This window comes from Sorex fumeus, unplaced genomic scaffold (assembly GCF_029834395.1).
Source record: "Sorex fumeus unplaced genomic scaffold, SorFum_2.1 ptg000002l, whole genome shotgun sequence".
NCBI classification, from domain to species: Eukaryota; Metazoa; Chordata; class Mammalia; order Eulipotyphla; family Soricidae; genus Sorex; species Sorex fumeus.
Genome location: NW_026606059.1, coordinates 29,422,771 through 29,440,326, shown reverse-complemented (window position 1 = coordinate 29,440,326; position 17,556 = coordinate 29,422,771). Strand labels below are relative to the sequence as shown.

Genomic DNA, 17,556 nt, shown 5'->3' with positions numbered 1-17,556 from the left:
CTACTCTGAACTGGACTCTGTGATCTACCACGCTGAGCACCACCACATCCTCAGGTCCTAGCATCAAACCCCTGGCCTGGTTGGCCAAAATCACCAAGAGTCTCTGGGTCTCATGAGTTCTCTTGAACCTCTCTACCGTCTCACCCCAAAGAACCAAAAGTCCAGAATCAGAATACAATAACTCTTGGTACAATATTTCTCACAACATAAGGAATTGAACCCAAGTTTATGCTCAAAGTGAAAAAAGAAACTGACTTAAAGTTGGTTTAGTTCTGTTTCATCAACTGATAGAGGAAGCTGACTTTTAGTAAATAAGGAAATTGCCCCCAACAGTCATCCAGTAAGTCCTGGTTGCTAATGCAAAAAAGTGACTTGACTCTTTTTTGGAAAGCACAGGGGGAATTTGCTATGTACAAGGAGGAACAAAGAAGCACACTTGGAAATTAAGAAACATACCAAGTGTTCTCAATAAAACAAACTGCATTCCCAGCGCAAAAGGTCTCTCCTCCTCTTCTACAGACCTAAGGTGAAGGGAAAGAAAGAGATGTTAACAACAATGATGGCAAAAAATGAATGTTCAGTCTTTTTTTGAACATGCTAGGACACAGCCCGGCACCAGAGAGAGGTTGTACCGATTTCACCGGCTAGAAATATTAACACTAGCCAAGCAAACCTGCTCTTCACTAAATCAGTGAGTAAAGATCTTGCCCCAGTGAAGATACAAAGAAACTCAGTCTGCTCTAATTGTTTCCTGCAAGTTCTATAGAACAGCATTTCTAATGAGGGTCATATGCTCCCCTGCAGGTAGCCAGAATATTCCAAGGAGACCATCGGTGAAAGTCATGTAAATGGGGGCCATGACACAAGAATGGGGGAAATGATAGGATGGGGGGTGGGGGGGTGATACAGGAAAGAAAACAAAGAGGATCGCAATCGGAAAAAAGAGTTGAGAAACTAATATAGATGGTGAAGCTTTAGTGGCAAAAGATGGAGAGAGGCTGTTGCTGCATTTCCAAAATCGATTTTATTTTTTAAAACAGCATTTTATCCTGGGGCTGGAGAAAGAGTACAGTGGGTAGGGCACTTGTCTTGCACATGGCAACCCTGGGTTCTATTCGTGGCATCCCATATGGGCCTTGAGTACTGCCAAAAGTAATTTCTGAGAGCAGAGCCAGGAGTAATCTCAGAGTATTGCTGGGTATGGCCCCAAAACAATCAAACCAAAATAAATAAATAAATAAAAATTTATCCTAACTGCTGCTGCATATCTCCCATTTGTCTGTACTTACCACGTAAGTATACATGCTGGAAATTACTACCATCATTTCTTTAAAAAAATTTTAAGAAAGTATTGTAAAAAAAATATAGAAAATAGGTCATAAGTTGCAGCCACTTCATTTTCCCTTCTTTCCATAAGATGTATGCTTTCCACATGGCAGGAAGATTAGTCTATTGATTTTGCAATCAGCAAAGATTAAAGGACTCCTTTTCCAGAATTTTGGGGTAGAAGCCAAGTGGTGATTTTTCACATTTCAGCACCCCAAAACGGGCAACCCTTAACTGGGTTATTAACTCCCCTCGCTGATATTAGTTCAAAGCATACGGACTAGCCCAAGGTTCCTTATTCTCCCTTCCCATACACAAAGGGTTTTAGGTCCATGATGCCAACGCTTGTGTGCTGCCTTCGTTCCCCAATTCTGTATTTTGTGCAATGCCGCACATATGGTTGTCTCTCCAGCAATACTTACCGATGCCTACTGAGTAATGGGATGAATAACCCTTCGGACTTATTCCATGTTGTTTTCTTACTAACAAAGACAAAATTGGCTCTAACAGCCTCCCATAGAAGGGACACCAGAATACGCAAGATGAGCAGCCCATTGCTCAGCTAAGCTAACTCCACTGGGGCCTTGTGCCAGGCACCCAGTATCGTGAAACACAAAGGACCCGAGGAGGAGACAATGGGGAGAATAAGGACTGACTCCTTAACCTGCCCCTTCACTCTTCTGCCATGCCAAGTCCCTAAAACTGTTCTCCTTGCCTCACCACACTACCCCCCCTTCTTCTCTGTCCTCTGCAATCTCTTTTTTTTCTTTTACAAAACTTATTTTTCTTTTATTGTTCTTGGGGTACCAACCATGGTTGGTGCATGCCTATGTGTTTGGTGCACAAAGTAACTGCACTCTACCACCAACATACCCACTGCAGCCTTAACCATGTTCATTTAGAAGTGCAGGTGGTGAGGCAGGAGAGATAGACAGGACAGGGCTTAAAGCATTTGCCTTGCATGCAGCTGACCCTGGGTCCATCCCTGTCACCACATATACACACCTAGTATTGCAAAGAATGATCCCTAAACACAGAACCAAAAGAAAGCCTTGAGTACCATCAGGTGTGACCAAAAGAAAACAACAACAACAAAAGTACCAGTGGTGGCATCTTGTTTAAAAGTATCCACTTAAGATACTCCTAATTCAGTATAAAACAACATAACATGGGGCTGACACCTAAGGACAGTAGGTACATAGGACAGGAAGATTGCTCCATAGCTGGAAGCCTGCCTCATGAGCAATGGGGAGAAGGCAGCTGGAATAGAGAAGGAATCACTAAGAAAATGATTGCTGGAGGAACCGGTTGGAATGGGAGATGTGTGCAGAAAGTAGATAAAGGACCAAACATGACAACCTCTCAGTATCTGCATTGCAAACCATAATGCCCAGAAGTAGAGAGAGAGTATGGGGAATCATGTCTCCATGGAGGCAGGGAGAGGGTGGGAAGGAGGGGTATACCGGGGATATTGGTGGTGGGGAATGTGCACTGGTAGAGGGATGGGTGTTTGATCATTGTGTGATTGTAACCCAAACATGAAAGCTTGTAACTATCTCATGGTGATTCAATAAAATTTTAAAATAAAAAAAAGATAATTCTAATTGTCTTTCATGCACAATAACAAAAACCCCTCAGACAAATGGGGTCTATAACGTGGAAAAGAAAGCACAACATGAGCACCTGAAGCCTGGCATTTCCCAACCTGCTCTTTCTTTGATTCAACTCCAAACTGTTTTTGCTGCTAGAAAAAATAAAATCAGCATTTTGAAATGCAGACCCAGCCATCAACAGCCACTGATCCGGGAGGGATTAACCTTTGAGAAGGGTGGAGGGAATATTCTTGGCAGTGGCCATGATTTAGTAACTTCCCCCAAAGAGTTCTGACTTCCTCTGGGGCCAGACATCTTGGCGCTAGGTGAGTCGGATTTCGAATCCCCAATGTGAACTTCTCAGAATTTTCAGGCCCCAATGGTACCCCCACAAGAAGCTTCACTCCACAATCAGAATAGAGCTCATCTCTATAAAGAAAGTCCAGGAATAGGAGGGATGCCAAGCTTCCTGTCCCTTCTCTTGCTGCTGTTTGCCAGGGGATCCCCGGGACACTTTCCTGTGCTCTTGTGACTTTCCCTCTACCACAACGCGTCCCAGTCCTAGAATATTTGTTATGGCAAACTTGAGTAGGTAACACATGCTAGAAGTTGAATATCGCACTCACCTGAGTGTGACGATGATGGCTGAAGGTTGGGCACATGCTGTGATAAAGGTGACGATGAACAGAAAAACTAAGAACGGGATGAGGGTGTTACAGGTGCGCTTACACTTGCCAGACACGGCATAGCCGTTCTCGTTAAGATACGTTTTCACAATGACCACACGGAGCTGACTGCGTTGCCCCACGGTGGGGGGAGTGATCACTTGCCGGCTTTGAACACAGGTACATTCTGTGTAATTCCTTATCTGAGTGATAATAAAGATCAGTTAGATGCCCATCACAGTCAAAATCCAACCTAGGAATATGAAGACAAAGTTCAGTTCAAATCCTCAAAAGCAATTTGGTGTTTTGCTCTTTCATGTGGAAGATGCAATGTCTAATGACCTTCAATGCAACTAGTAAGGGTCCAAAGACAGATGTCAGAATCTAACAATACTGAAATCTACCAGGCTAAAGTTAAACTTTGTAAGATTTTTTCAATACCCAATTCTATAGCATTTACACTCCACTTTGGGTCATAATCATATGCTGCTTGTACTGTTTCATAACTCTCGAATCTTCCACTTCTGAAAATCTTTTAAAAACAGGAACTAATTCCTTTTAGGTTTTGTGCTCTCTGGAGCACTAAAGATCACCCTGAATACAATGAAGAAATGAAATTAAGTATTTACATAATGAATGCAGACAATTCCTAATCAACTATGATGAGTCTGAATAACAAGACTGAATATATCATTGGCTATTTCAATTGAAACCAGCTAGTTCCAGTACCTGAAGTATTTTCACCAGAATGGGCATTTTATTACAAGCTATCAAACACGCAGGCAGTGGGAAAATATAATGTGGACCAAATAGAAAGATGGGGAGCTACTTGGCCATCTGTACTAAGAAACAGTTACTACTCCACAACCAGCACTTTATATCAATTAATATTATCTATGCTCTTATTTTGTGTCCTCTACACAGCAGATGAATGAGATCATCCAGTGCTCGGCCTCCTTCTAGATTACTTCTCTCAGCATGATAAAATCCAAGTCAGCAACAGGAATTCCTAATATATCACTATAATTTCAAACTTGAAATCAAGAAGATATCCCCCAAGCGTGTAGGCAATGATATGATTCTTTCATCACTTGTGCAGGACTAACAAAGGTCTTTTAACTTTTTTATTAGAACAACCACATGTGCAAGGCAGAAAAGCCATTTAAAAAAAAAAAAAGAGTATGAAAACCATGTCCCACAGTATCTCAGCCTATTTACAACTGCCAGGGAAGGGAATTCTCAAAATAGCCTATTCTAGAAATGTCAGAAATATATTTACTCTGAAAGTAGTTCTTTGTGTTTTTTTTTTAAAATAAAGTCTACACTGACAGTCAATGAGAAATAGCCCATCTTCACAGACTCATCAAGAGAGGTGCTCTCCAATTACCTCCTATCAGCGCCAAATGTGGTCATCTTAACCTTCAAATCCATCACAAGGATGCTGATAGATTCAGAGATGAGCAACCTAACACGGAACTTGATCAGGTTTCACTGAGTAAGCACAGAACATAAAGTAGGAAGGGCTGATACAGAATGAAATTGCCCTGGCTAAATGTTTCCATCATCCTAGAGAGAAGGGGGGCTGATAGCATCATTTTCTCCAGTCTGTATTTCTATAATAAAGAATTCTATCAATTATTTAAATTTTTTGAAAGGGGATACTGAAATTAAACATTGGCTTTTGGACACTACACTTCCTGGTCCCAGGCTGTGGGAAGTAATATTCATACAGAAATTAGTGGAATATACTCACCCCAGTGCTTAGATTACCACTGTTAACACAGCCAGCCAGACAAGGGTTAAAGTATGTGATTCCGTCCGATCCACAGACTGGTTTATACTCATGTATTTTACAACCACAATTAACGTTGCAGCTTCCTGTTAGATTTCTATGAGGCATTGTGAGAGAAGGTCTAGGAAAGAAAAGATTATGAGCAACACGGTTATGAAAGTACAACTAATAGAAAAGTTCCACATATTAAGTAATTGTGCATTTTAAAGATGACAATCCCCTGAAATCAAAGGTATGGTGCCATGAGGACTGGAGAGGTAAGTACAGTGGGTATGGTGCTCGCCTTATATTCTACAGACTAAGTTTGATCCCCAGCATCCCATAGGGTCCACTGAGCCCTGTCAGGTGTAATATCTGAGCACACAGCCAGAAGAGTAAGCGCTGTACCAGGTGTGGCCCCCAAACCAAAAAAGCTATGATGTTATGAAGTAACTACTTTAAATAATTATCTTTATTACTTTAAAATAAACCATAAAGAAAAACATTTCAATTTCCTGGTACCATAGACTTTACATCCAATTATCTGTGCATCTGCATCATAATGCTGTAGACCTGGTCCCATGGCACATTATACTTGCTCTCTCTCTCAACTCATTTGGTCTCAGTCCCTTTTACAAAATGCAAGAGGTATCTTCCTGTACCAAATCAGTTACATCATGATGAGGGTGTTAAGCATTGAACCCATCAATCGTGAAACACAGGTTCTTTATATAGAAACCTTTTCATTGTTAAAAAATAAATTATCCCCCTCCCCCCCACCACAAAAAGACACAGAACTTTAGAAAATAAAAAGGAAGAAACTTCAAAGATGAGGAATCACATCAATAGTCTAATTCAAATAACTAGAGAAGGAAGATCAAAGAGTTCTCACTTAGAATGCCTCTATGTGGGATTCACAAAACCAAATGGGGTGGGTTTTGTTTTCTAAGGAGAGCCTCATGTCAGAGTCAAAGAAAAAATAGACTATAATAGCTATCGTGAAATCAATTCAGAAACAAAGACAGTAAAGGGAGGGGCAAGCAGATGAAAGGAAAGTGAGACTAAAGGGGAGAGATGTAGGGAAAACTGGATAAGCAAAGGTAAGCAGGACCCCGGGCTCTGGGCTATTAACACCCAATGGTATCTTCCCTTCACTTATGTGGCCACTCTTTGTAGATGTCATTGATGAAATATTGATCCTAAAATCACGAGTTAACAATACTTCAACCTTCATTCACTATCCACCTGCCCACTGTCTCAGCATCCAATTTTTTTCCAAGAATTTTTTTATTAAATTGCTGTGAGACAGACCCTTACAAAGCTGTACATGATTGCATTTCAGTCATACAGTGTTCCAACACTCAGTCCTCCATCAGTGTACATTTCACAGCACCAGCACCCCAGGTTCCCTCCCATCGCCCTCCAACCCACCCCCACCCTGCCTCTGTGCTCTATGAGAGTTACCTCTCCCTCCCTCCCTCTCTCCCTCTCCCTCTCTCTCTCTCTCTCTATATATATATATAGCGATAGCACAGTGGGTAGGGCGTTTGCCTTACAAGCGACCAACATGGCCGACCCGAGTTCGATTCCTCCGCCCCTCTTGGAGAGCCCGGCAAGCTACCGAGAGTATTCGATATGCCAGACACAGTAACAAAGTCTCCAATGGAGACGTTACTGGGCCCGCTCGAGCAAATCGACGATCAACGGGAGGGCCTTTACCTTTTACCTTTATCCCTCCCTCCCTCCCTCCTCTCTCTCTCACTCTCTCCCTCCCTTCCACCTCAATCCCCCCTCCCCTCTTGCATGCTGATTTGCAATACAGATACTGAGAGGTTGTCATGTATATCCCTTTACCTACTTTTAACACTCATATCTTGTCCAGCATGATTATTTCTAACTATTATTGTCATACTGGTCCCTTTTCTATCTTACCTACCCTCCTCCCACACACTCTTGTGGTAGATTCTTTCAACCACTGACCAGTCCTCATAGCCCTTGTTTTCCCTGGCCTTAGGTATTAGTCTTTTACTATATATTTTTTACATACTACAAATGAATGCAGTCATTCTATATTTGTCCCTCTCCTTCTGACTCATTTCACTCAGCATGATACTCTTCATGTCTATTCATGCATAAGCAAACTTCATCAGCATCCAATTTTGAAAGATCGGTCATATGCCAGGAACTACTGAGTGGTCTGTTTTATTGTAGTGGATGGATCATGACTACAGCACAATTCATCTTATGGTACATGGTAACTGCACTTCACCACCACCGAAGTGCCTAACCTCCTTCACAGATGTCCTTCTGTCACTTCGAGTTCATTTCTTCATCCCTTCTCCTCACCCCAGCTGCTTACTAATCTGAGTTTTGTAAGAAAGGAACAGTTTGCCATTCTTTGACACCATTAATTTGTTTTGTTTCTTTACACACCAAAAATGAGTAAGATCATCCAGCATTTGCAGTACGAGTATCTCGCCTGCACGGCAGAGCCTGGCAAGCTACCCGTGATGTATTTGATATGCCAAACACAGTAACAAGTCTCATCATGGAGACGTTACGGGGCCCACTCGAGCAAATCGATGAACAACAGGAGGACCATGACCGTGACCGTGACCGTGACAGTTCTGGGGTTATGCACAGTGGTGCTTGTGGTCTGCACTGGCTCTATGTTTGAGGATTGCACCCAGAGTTTGCTGGGAGACCACAAAGTGCCCGGGATAAAACTGGAGTCAGCTCTGTCTTTTCTCTCTTGTACTGCAAGACTTATTTTATTTATTTATTTATTTATTTATTTATTTATTTATTTATTGCTTTTTGGGTCACACCTGGCAATGCACAGGGGTTACTCCTGGCTCTGCACTCAGGAGTTACTCCTGATGGTGCTCAGGGGACCATATGGGATGCTGGGAATAGAACCCGGGTCAGCTGCGTGTAAGGCAAACGCACTACCTGCTGTGCTATCTCTCCATCCCCAAGAATTACTTCTAATGACTCTGCTGAGTACAGCTCTCCCAGAAGCCTAGCCCATCCCGACCATATGTATCAATCTATAAACATAAAATTATAAGTCTATATATATATATATTGCTTTTACAAAGTTTTGATCCTCCAACTTCCATGCTGATAAGTGAGTTCTCACATTTTAATAAAAGAAATTAATTTGTAGCAATAAATTTTATCAAGAAAGCCTTCAAAATGGACAAAAGTGGGGGCCTCGGGGAAGATTCAATGGTAAGAAATGCCTGGCATGCAAGAATAAGCCCGCAGTTTGAATCCCCCATGCTCCTCGCACATGCGCACTAAACCTCGACCTGGCAGATACAGCATCGGAACCCTGGCCCTGTAACAGTGTGTGATCTCAGGACCACCACTGCCAGGTGTGTACAAGCACCACAACTAAAATATGTGCCAGCATCTCAACCTGTAGCACAAGCCCTCATGAGCAAGTGTGTGCACAACCACCGACCCCAGTGAAAACCAAACCATACACAAACACAAGAAGGAAAGGAAGTGACCCCTCCTCCCCCCAGGGATCAAACACACAACTATAAGCATCTGAGCCCCATGAGCAGCTGGGCTGAGTGTGAGAGCCTACAGACAGATGCACCAGCCCCAGGAAGCACTCAAGGTGAGTGTGAGAGTGACCTCTGCTCATTGCAGCAGTGAAGGGAAAGAAGGGTGGGAAACAAGAAAAGTCAATTCTTCATGTCACTCCACAGAGAAAATTTTATCACACATTATTAATCATTATATAAAAACAGTAACAAGAAGTCTCACAATTTGTTGTGAGACATTACTGGTGCCTGCTAGAGCAAATAGATGAACAATGGGAGGTCAGTGCTACAGTATAAATATACTCATTTACTTCCTACCATCTTAGAATTCAAATATGCCTCTTAAAAATGTAATTCAGGGCTAGAGAGACAGTACAATGGGTAGGATGCTTGCCTTGCACGTAGCTAAATTCATTTTGATCCATGGCATCCCATGTGGTCTGCTGAACACTGCCAGGAATAATTCCTGAGCCCTGCTCACAACTTACTCATGGCTCTGTGTCCAGGGATAACTTCTGGTAGGTGAGGGGGACTACATGGGGTGCCAGGGATTAAACCCAGGTTTGATGGCACGTACAAGATAAGCACCATATCTGCTGTACTCTCGCCACAACCCCCAAAGTGTAATTCTTAACAACAGTCTTCCACAAGGTAACCTTTGTCCTCCAGGTGACCTATGGCAAAGTCATGACACACTTGTCTTTGTCATAACTCAGGGATTGTTACTGGAACCTAGTGAGTAGAGTCCAAACTGTGCCTAAGCATCCTATAATATGTACACTAATATGTTTCCTATAGGAAAATATTAAAACAGTAATAACCCTGATCTCAATAGACCTAAAGCTGAGAACCCTTGTTCAAAGCCTATTACTACATTCTACAAATGAAGAAATAGAAGTTCACAGAGGTCAAATGATTCACTCTGAAACTTATCAGTGCTATTTTAACTGGCATCAGGTAAAATTATTCCATGCATCACTATTCTCTCCTCCAATTCAAGAGCTAAATTGCAAGCCATAACCATATAAAAGTGTTTTAATATGTCTGCATGCTTAGTCATTAAAAATGACAGGCTTCAAATCCATACAATATGATTCTTACTATTGCTGTTTAAAAGCTACAAGGAATTTCTTGTTAGCAGTATGCTTTGTATTCATTTATGAGTCATTGATTCCAAACACCTCTCTCTTTATTGGCACGCCCAATCAGGAGATAGGAATCAAGAGATTATATCAATGGATGTTCAAACACATTGATGACAGGAAGGCAAAGGGTTTTGTGAGAATTTGGCAAAAGCAACTCTGTTCCTGGACATCCTCAAATATGCTTGCTTTTCTCAGTTAATGATGTCTGATGCAAAGAAATGATACCATATGAAGTGCTCCAAGAAAAAAAAAATAAGGAGCAAATACTAATTGCAGTGGAAATAAATGAACAGTTGGAAAAGTCATTAGGGTAAGGATTGGAGAGATAGTACGGGGTAAGGCTCTTGCTTCGCAATGACACTGGCTGACCTGAATTTGATCCCAGGCACCTCCAGGAGTAAGCCCTACACACAGAACGAAGAGTAGCTCCTACTTAGGGCAACAAATATGAAGAACAAATTCTCACTGGTGTGGCCTAAATATATGACCACCATCACCCCCCACTGAGAAAAAAAACAATCATTATGGAAAAAAGTCTTCGTGGCACGCACACACACACAACAATGCTGCTAACCAATGTGATCAATCAATTCTTTATATTTTGCCAGAAAAGAAGGAGACCCTTTACTATCGCTCCACCCCTAAATGAAAGCATCTTTGACAAGTTATTCTTCCAAATAAAGGTTCACATTAACTCAGAGTCAATGAAGATACTAATTACAAGTGAAGAACAAATTCTCATTAATGCTTTTTAATTAAATGGTTCAAATTGCTAGCTTGAGAGTCTTACACATGATAATGTATTATGAAAATCACGAAAATTCCAGAAATGGTGAGATTGGAGGGCCTCTGAGATTATCTATTACAACTTGCTAGTGTAAATGAATAGGAAATTATGAGAAGCAAATGACATAACTTGATCCTTAAGGTCACAGTTATGAAGCCAAAATCATTGTTGCTTCACGTAACCAACTATGGAGTGTGAAGGTATGGAGCAGATAACAAAAAAAGGGAGCAAGAGCGAGTTTGCTGTCCAATTTTTGTTAATTACTTAAGAATCAACGTTTAATGAATATTGAATAACATAACATATGTGGCTTAACAAAACTAAAAATTTCTGTGATCTATAGCTGGGTACCTAAGGACATAGTTGCTCTCAAATCATACACACACACACACACACACACACACACTCCATAATGTGTACCGTTAAATACCTATACTAGGGGCCAGAGAGATAATATAGGGATTACGGCACTTGCCCAGCATGTGGCCAACGCTGGTTCAAATAGGCCCCACATATAATCTTTGAACCCTGTCAGGGGTCACTGACCATAGGGCAAGGAGTAGCCCCTGAGATCCACTGATGAGGGCCCCAAACTCAAGGAAAATGATAAATAAATCTCTATGCTAGCACAACAGCTTCAAATAACTGTCCATAGTTTTGCCTTCTCAAGAATAGTGTGGCTTTTCGTGCAGTTCATGCCCAATTCAATCAGGTAATCAGTGGCTGAATAAATAGAAGTACTCCTATATTTTAAAAAAATGTAAATCTACAACTGTACCTCATGGTGTTTCACTAATAAAAATCTAAATAAAAAAAAAGTTTTGCACAGAAAAAAAAAATAGTGGCTTTTCTGCTTCCTGAGAAAGCTCTAGTTCAGCTTTCCTGATACTCAGCTTTTCGTATTTCTGAGCATTGGCATCAAAGAGCAGGCTTCAATTCCATACCTATGATTCACAAGTGCTATAAACAAATTCAGAGAGATTTGTAAAAGAGAGCTCAAAACATCACCCTGACATGGTCACTGGGAGGCTGAGATAAGCAAATGAATGCCTGGTACCTAGCACAGAACAGGCTGGAACAAATATCATACTCTCTTTGTCTACACACAGGTAGAGGCATGAATGAATAGCTCTAACACAACCACAGATGTGAAGAGTACATAAACGGCCCAATGGTGTTTCATTTTATCAAAAGAAGCAGCAATGAAAAAAATAAAAGAAGCAGCAGCAGCAATGTTCTATTCTGCAATGGGGAGAGTAAGAAAAGAACTAGATGGATCTAGTTTTCAAGCCTACAGTTCAGCCTGCATGACTCAAAGCCAAGTTCTTTGTTGTGTGCCTGCAGCAGAGGAAAGCAAGAAGAATCAAGGAAAGGGAGGATGTGATAGCAGAAAGTCACCAGAGGACCGTATGCTTGGAAATGGTGAAGATTGTGTGCAGTTGCTCATTTTATTGGTAAAGCATTTTAAGTTGTGGAATCCACAAAGTCAAACAAGATAGAACTTGAAACGGACATGGAATAACTATAACTTACACAAAATGTTTGTTGAATCCAGAATTCGTTTTCATTTGTATCCATAAAAACAGAAATAGAGGTGGGGGCTAGGAGGCCCCAGGACTACACCTGTGATTCTCCACCCACAGGGTCAGAAGTTCAATGCAAGGATCTGGAAGTTGTGTGCATAGACCCTGTGGTGCCAGGGGTTACCCTAACATGCCTGTAGGGGTAGAGGGTACCAGGATGAAAGGGAAGAGGCACTCTACGGCTGCTCTCTGAGAGTCTCAGAGAGAACGGGTGGTGCTGGGAACCGAACCCAGGTCAGGCACATGCCAGATATGCACAGTGCTGTCCTATCTCCTAGCCTCATGCCCTTATGCAGTACTTGGGAAATACCTTATGAAAGTGGCACATGTTCGTGGAAGAAAAATTTGAAGTTATTAAAAAATAAAAAAGTTCTATTAAACTCAGGGCTAATGCTACCACCTAAGGCTAGCCACCATGATGCTTTTAGAATATTGTCTTTTTGCCCCGTTTTCAATATGCATCTAAATGTTCAGAGTACTGTTAACATGGTTAACTCACTTTATGTGAGTTCTAAGTTTTGTTTTTCCTGTAAATATTACATGAGAAACATTTTTGATTACATGGCTGTCCTAGTATGAGATTATGGAATGATAAGTTTGGCTCCTGAATTTAATAATGACACTCATAGGTATTTTTAGGAAAAATCTGTATTATTTTAAAACAGCGACTATGTAGTTTTGTAGCATTGGTATGGATTTGTTTAGGTCTGTTACAAATTTGATACTCCTTAGAAAGAAAATGTGCTTATTCTTGCAAACCACAGCACTCAAAAGGAGAGAGAGAGAGAGAGAGAGAGAGAGAGAACAAAAGGGAATGCCTTGCCACAGGGGATGAGGGGGTGGGAGGGATACTGGGACCCGTGGTGGTAGAAAATGGGCACTGGTGGAGGGAGGGGTACTTGATCATTGTATAACTGAAACCCAAGCACAAAAATTTGCAAGTGTATAACTGTACTTCATGGTGTTTCACTAATTAAAAAAATGTGCTTATTATTCTTCATCTCCTCAATTCTCCTAGAATGAACTAAAAATAGATTCTATATCCAAATAGAGCTGCAAATAGATGGTAATTTATATTTATAAGAGAACAATCAACTCTAACACTATTACTTAAAGTAGCCAGGATAACCTAAAAAGACATATATCTATGATCTTTTAAATAATTTTTTCCTTTTCCTTTTTAGAATTTAAAAAATATTAAATAGTATCTATAGCAAACAAGAGGACTAAATGGTGCTAAAAGAAAAAAAATAACCTTCAGAGTATCCTTGCCACACAGATGAGAAGGAAACTAGTTTAATTAATGAATTTAAGAGTGATCTGGCTAGAAACGGAAATCTCCAAAGGTCTGGTGGCCGTGTACTCTCTAAAACACAGCAGGTGCCAGATGGCAAGATCAGGAGAAATGACAGGAGGATGAAATACACCTGTGGGAAGCAGCAGCAAAGGAATACATTAACAGACTACCACTGTCTAATTTCTATGGTCTAATACTTTGGAGCAATTCAACCGTACTGGGAAAAATAAATCTGGAGCTGTCTCCGGAGTGGTGCTCAGGGAATCTGTGGATCATTCCTGGCAAGTCTTGTTCTACCAGGCTGGAAGATTCTATGCAATGACCAGAGGTGGTGGAGCTGCTCTGGCCCTGTGTTTCCATGGAATGATCGGGCCCCCGGAGCCAGGCTTAGGCACCACACAGTGTGGGGACCAGAGCTTGGGTCCCAGCATGTTCCTTGGATCCTGAAACCTGAAAGAAGTAACTTTTTTTTTTGAGCCACACCTGGTGGTGCTCAGAGGTTACTCCTGGTTCTGTGCTCATAGGATCACTTCTGGCAGGGCCAGGGGACCATCTGGAATGCTGGAGATTGAACCTGGGACCATCTGGGATGCTGGAGATAGAATCCCAGTTGGCTGCATGCAAGGCATACGCCCTACTTGCAGTACTATCACTCCAGCACCCGAAGGGGAAAATTACAACTACTGAAATTCGAGAGCTGGATGAGACAGGGTAGTTTAGTATCCAGGAATTATCTCCTGTATACACAGAATACAGAAAATGCTTCCTCATCACTTCACAGCTCAAAACATCTTTGGAAGTTTCAGCCCAGTAGCTCAAGCCCCAAACCCAGAAGAAGAGAGAATAGATTTCAGTTGAAGTTAAAAAGTTGATGCTTGAATGAAAAATAATAAAGTTAAAAATATTTAAATAATTTCCCAAAACCTAGGATTGCTAAAAAAAAATTTGTCCAGGGACTTCATATTTAATTCCATTTCAAAGATATCAGCTGAAGAAAAACTAGAGTGAAGAGTAATAACTCATGTTATGTAATATACTTATCTAAATTATTACTTAAGCTGCAATTTCACAGAAAATCTCAGTTCTTTGGCTGAAAGATGACTAGGACACACCTGTATGAAATACAGTTCAGCAGACACAGAGGGGAAGCAAAACACATTTCCTAATTAAAACTGCAGGGGAATTGTGGGTGCCGAGAATGTAATTACTTGAGTTGGAAAGCGGCCAGCATATTCATTAGTGCTCATAGGATCTTTTGCAAGGAAAACACATCAGATTCTCAAATTTGGGTTTTTAACTTTTCATTTCATTGTATTTAGAATATCTAACAAGTGTTCTACCCTCTTAGCAAATGTTTAAGTGTGATGCATTATGCAGAGCAGAGCCCTGAAGCATATACTGTGCTTAACTGAATGAAATTTTAGTTCTCAACTCTCATCCCTGGTTCCTGGCAATCTCTGTTACACTCTTTGAAGAAATAAATTGAACTATTTTAGGTAGCCCGTATAAGTGGAATGATGCAGCATTTATCTTTCTGTAACCAGTTAAGTTCACTAAGCATAAAGTGTTCAACTTTTCTCTCTGCTGTTCAATACTGCAAAGTTTCCTTCTTTTTTAATTAATTCTGAATAGTATCCCATTGTTTGTATATACCACACATTATCTATCCATTATATATCCATTCAGTGACCGATGGACATTTAGATTATTTCTATATCTCTGCCATCAAACTTGAATTTTCTGAGGGAACCACCGATGATGTTCAAAGACTTGGGCTAACAAGAAAAGTTCATCATTCCTAACCTTCTTAACTCCATCCCTGCAGAGTTGATAGTTGCCTTTGAAAACAGTATTATCAGCCAAACCTACAGTGGTTATCATTTCACAGAAATCAATTCATCATGACTGTGTTCCTTAAACCCATAGAGAGATGCATGTTAATTATTTCTAATAAGACTGACAAAAGGTAAGACAGTATCTTTGACAAGGGTGATTGAGAGGCAAGGGAGAGATGTTCAAAGAGTTTATCCTTGATTTCCCAATTTTTCACAATAATGTAGAATACACTAGATTACACTAAGACAAAAGAAAAGCAATATTTAAAAAAAAAACCCTCCAGAATAAATCTCGGAATAGAGCAACATGTGGCCGAGATGCCTCCTCACCCATCCACACCAGGCCTACTTCATCCAGGAAACCATGGAGGAGGGGTGAGTGAGTCCCTCCTCCTGCCCCAACAGAACCCCAACAACCACAAACTCCAGAACACAATTACCGCCATGATCACAGCCATTATTCACAGGCTCAGGATGAGCCCCTCATGCATGAGAATGAATTCGCTGAAAAACCCAGGCATGCAGGTTTTGTGACTGAAACCTCCAGGCTGCCATGGAGTCGGGAATGGGCACCCTCCCCCCCATCTCCCTACTTCTGGCTGCCCAGCAGTCACGCTCGCAAACTGCCTCTGGGTACCATATAAGCTCATTAACGGCCATGATCTAGAGATTCACAAATAAATCTCAGAAGAGAACAACACACTCAGAGATGCTTCCAGAACCCAAAATCACCACTCAGTTAAAAATTTAACTCCAGTTCCAGCACCCTATTTAAAATTTCAGAATTCCCAGAGTGATAATACTTTATGCCACTCTCATACTTTATGTCACTGATATACCAAGAAATCTCATACTTCATGCCACTCATATACCAAGGGTAACGCACCACATTTGATGGGGTGTAAAGAAGAAAACAATTGATCTTGATTTTAAGAAAAAAAAATGTTAGCACACAAGGCTCAACCTGCAACATGTTAATGATCTCTTATCTAGGGGCTTAATGGCTCCAGGTGAGATACAATAATTTTCACATACTTTCTTTTAAGGAAATATTTTTGAATCATTTTTAGTGGCTTACTTATAATAATTCATATAGCACTGTAGCACTGTCCTCCCGTTGTTCATCGATTTGCTCTAGCAGGCACCAGTAATGCCTTCATTGTGAGACTTGTTTTTACTGTTTTTGGCATAGCGAATATACCACAGGAAGCTTGCCAGGCTCTGCCATGTGGGTGGGATACTCTCAGTAGCGTGCCAGGCTCTCCGAGAGGGATGGAGGAATCAAACCCATGTTGGCTGAGTGCAAGGCAAACACCCTACCTGCTCCAGCAATTAATATAAACAATTAACATAAAGTAAATTATGTAGCATTTGCCTTCGGGGCAGGTGGTGGTGGTAAACTTTGAAGGTAGTTGGAAGGTGTAATGAAAGGGATTGGTGTTGAAATATTGAATGCAATAAATTATTATACACAACTTTAAAAAATAAATTTTTTTTAAAACCCTAATAAATAAATAAAACCACCAAGATAGGTGAGCCTTAATCGGGAAAAAAACAGATAGACAAAACCCTCCATTAGATGCCATTTGAATATTTCACAGTATTTCCAAGACGGCTGTCATTCCTTCCATGTTGGTAAATTTATAAAGCTGGTCAAGAAGGAGCTCCTCCTATAAACTAAAAGAAATGGAGTTGGCTTTTCTCTTTGTGCTTTTCTTTTAAATAGCACTATAGCACTGTAGCACTGTCCTCCCTTTGTTCATTGATTTGCCTGAGTGGGCCCAAGTAACATCTCCATTGTGAGACTTGTTGTTACTGTATTTGGCATATCAAATACACCACAGGGAGCTTGCCAGGCATTGCCATGTGGGCAAGATACTCTTGGCAGCTTGCCGGCTCTCGAAGAGGGGCGGAGGAATCGAACTTGGGTCATCCCAGTCGGCCACGTGCAAGGCAACGCCTTACCCACTGTGCTATGACTCCATAATTTAATAATGC

General features: G+C 41.1%; 1 protein-coding gene across 2 annotated transcripts in view; it reads right to left on the bottom strand.

The window, feature by feature from the left end:
• The window catches only part of SLCO5A1 (solute carrier organic anion transporter family member 5A1), a 162,929-nt gene that overhangs the window by 7,670 nt on the left and 137,703 nt on the right, over positions 1 to 17,556 (bottom strand). For both annotated transcript variants that reach the window (XM_056111040.1, XM_056111048.1), the window contains 3 exons: positions 5,337 to 5,496; positions 3,545 to 3,786; positions 457 to 521 (listed from right to left, as the gene is read on the bottom strand). In XM_056111040.1, coding sequence (XP_055967015.1) covers positions 457 to 521; positions 3,545 to 3,786; positions 5,337 to 5,496 — 467 coding nt within the window. The remainder of the gene's footprint in view (positions 1 to 456; positions 522 to 3,544; positions 3,787 to 5,336; positions 5,497 to 17,556) is intronic.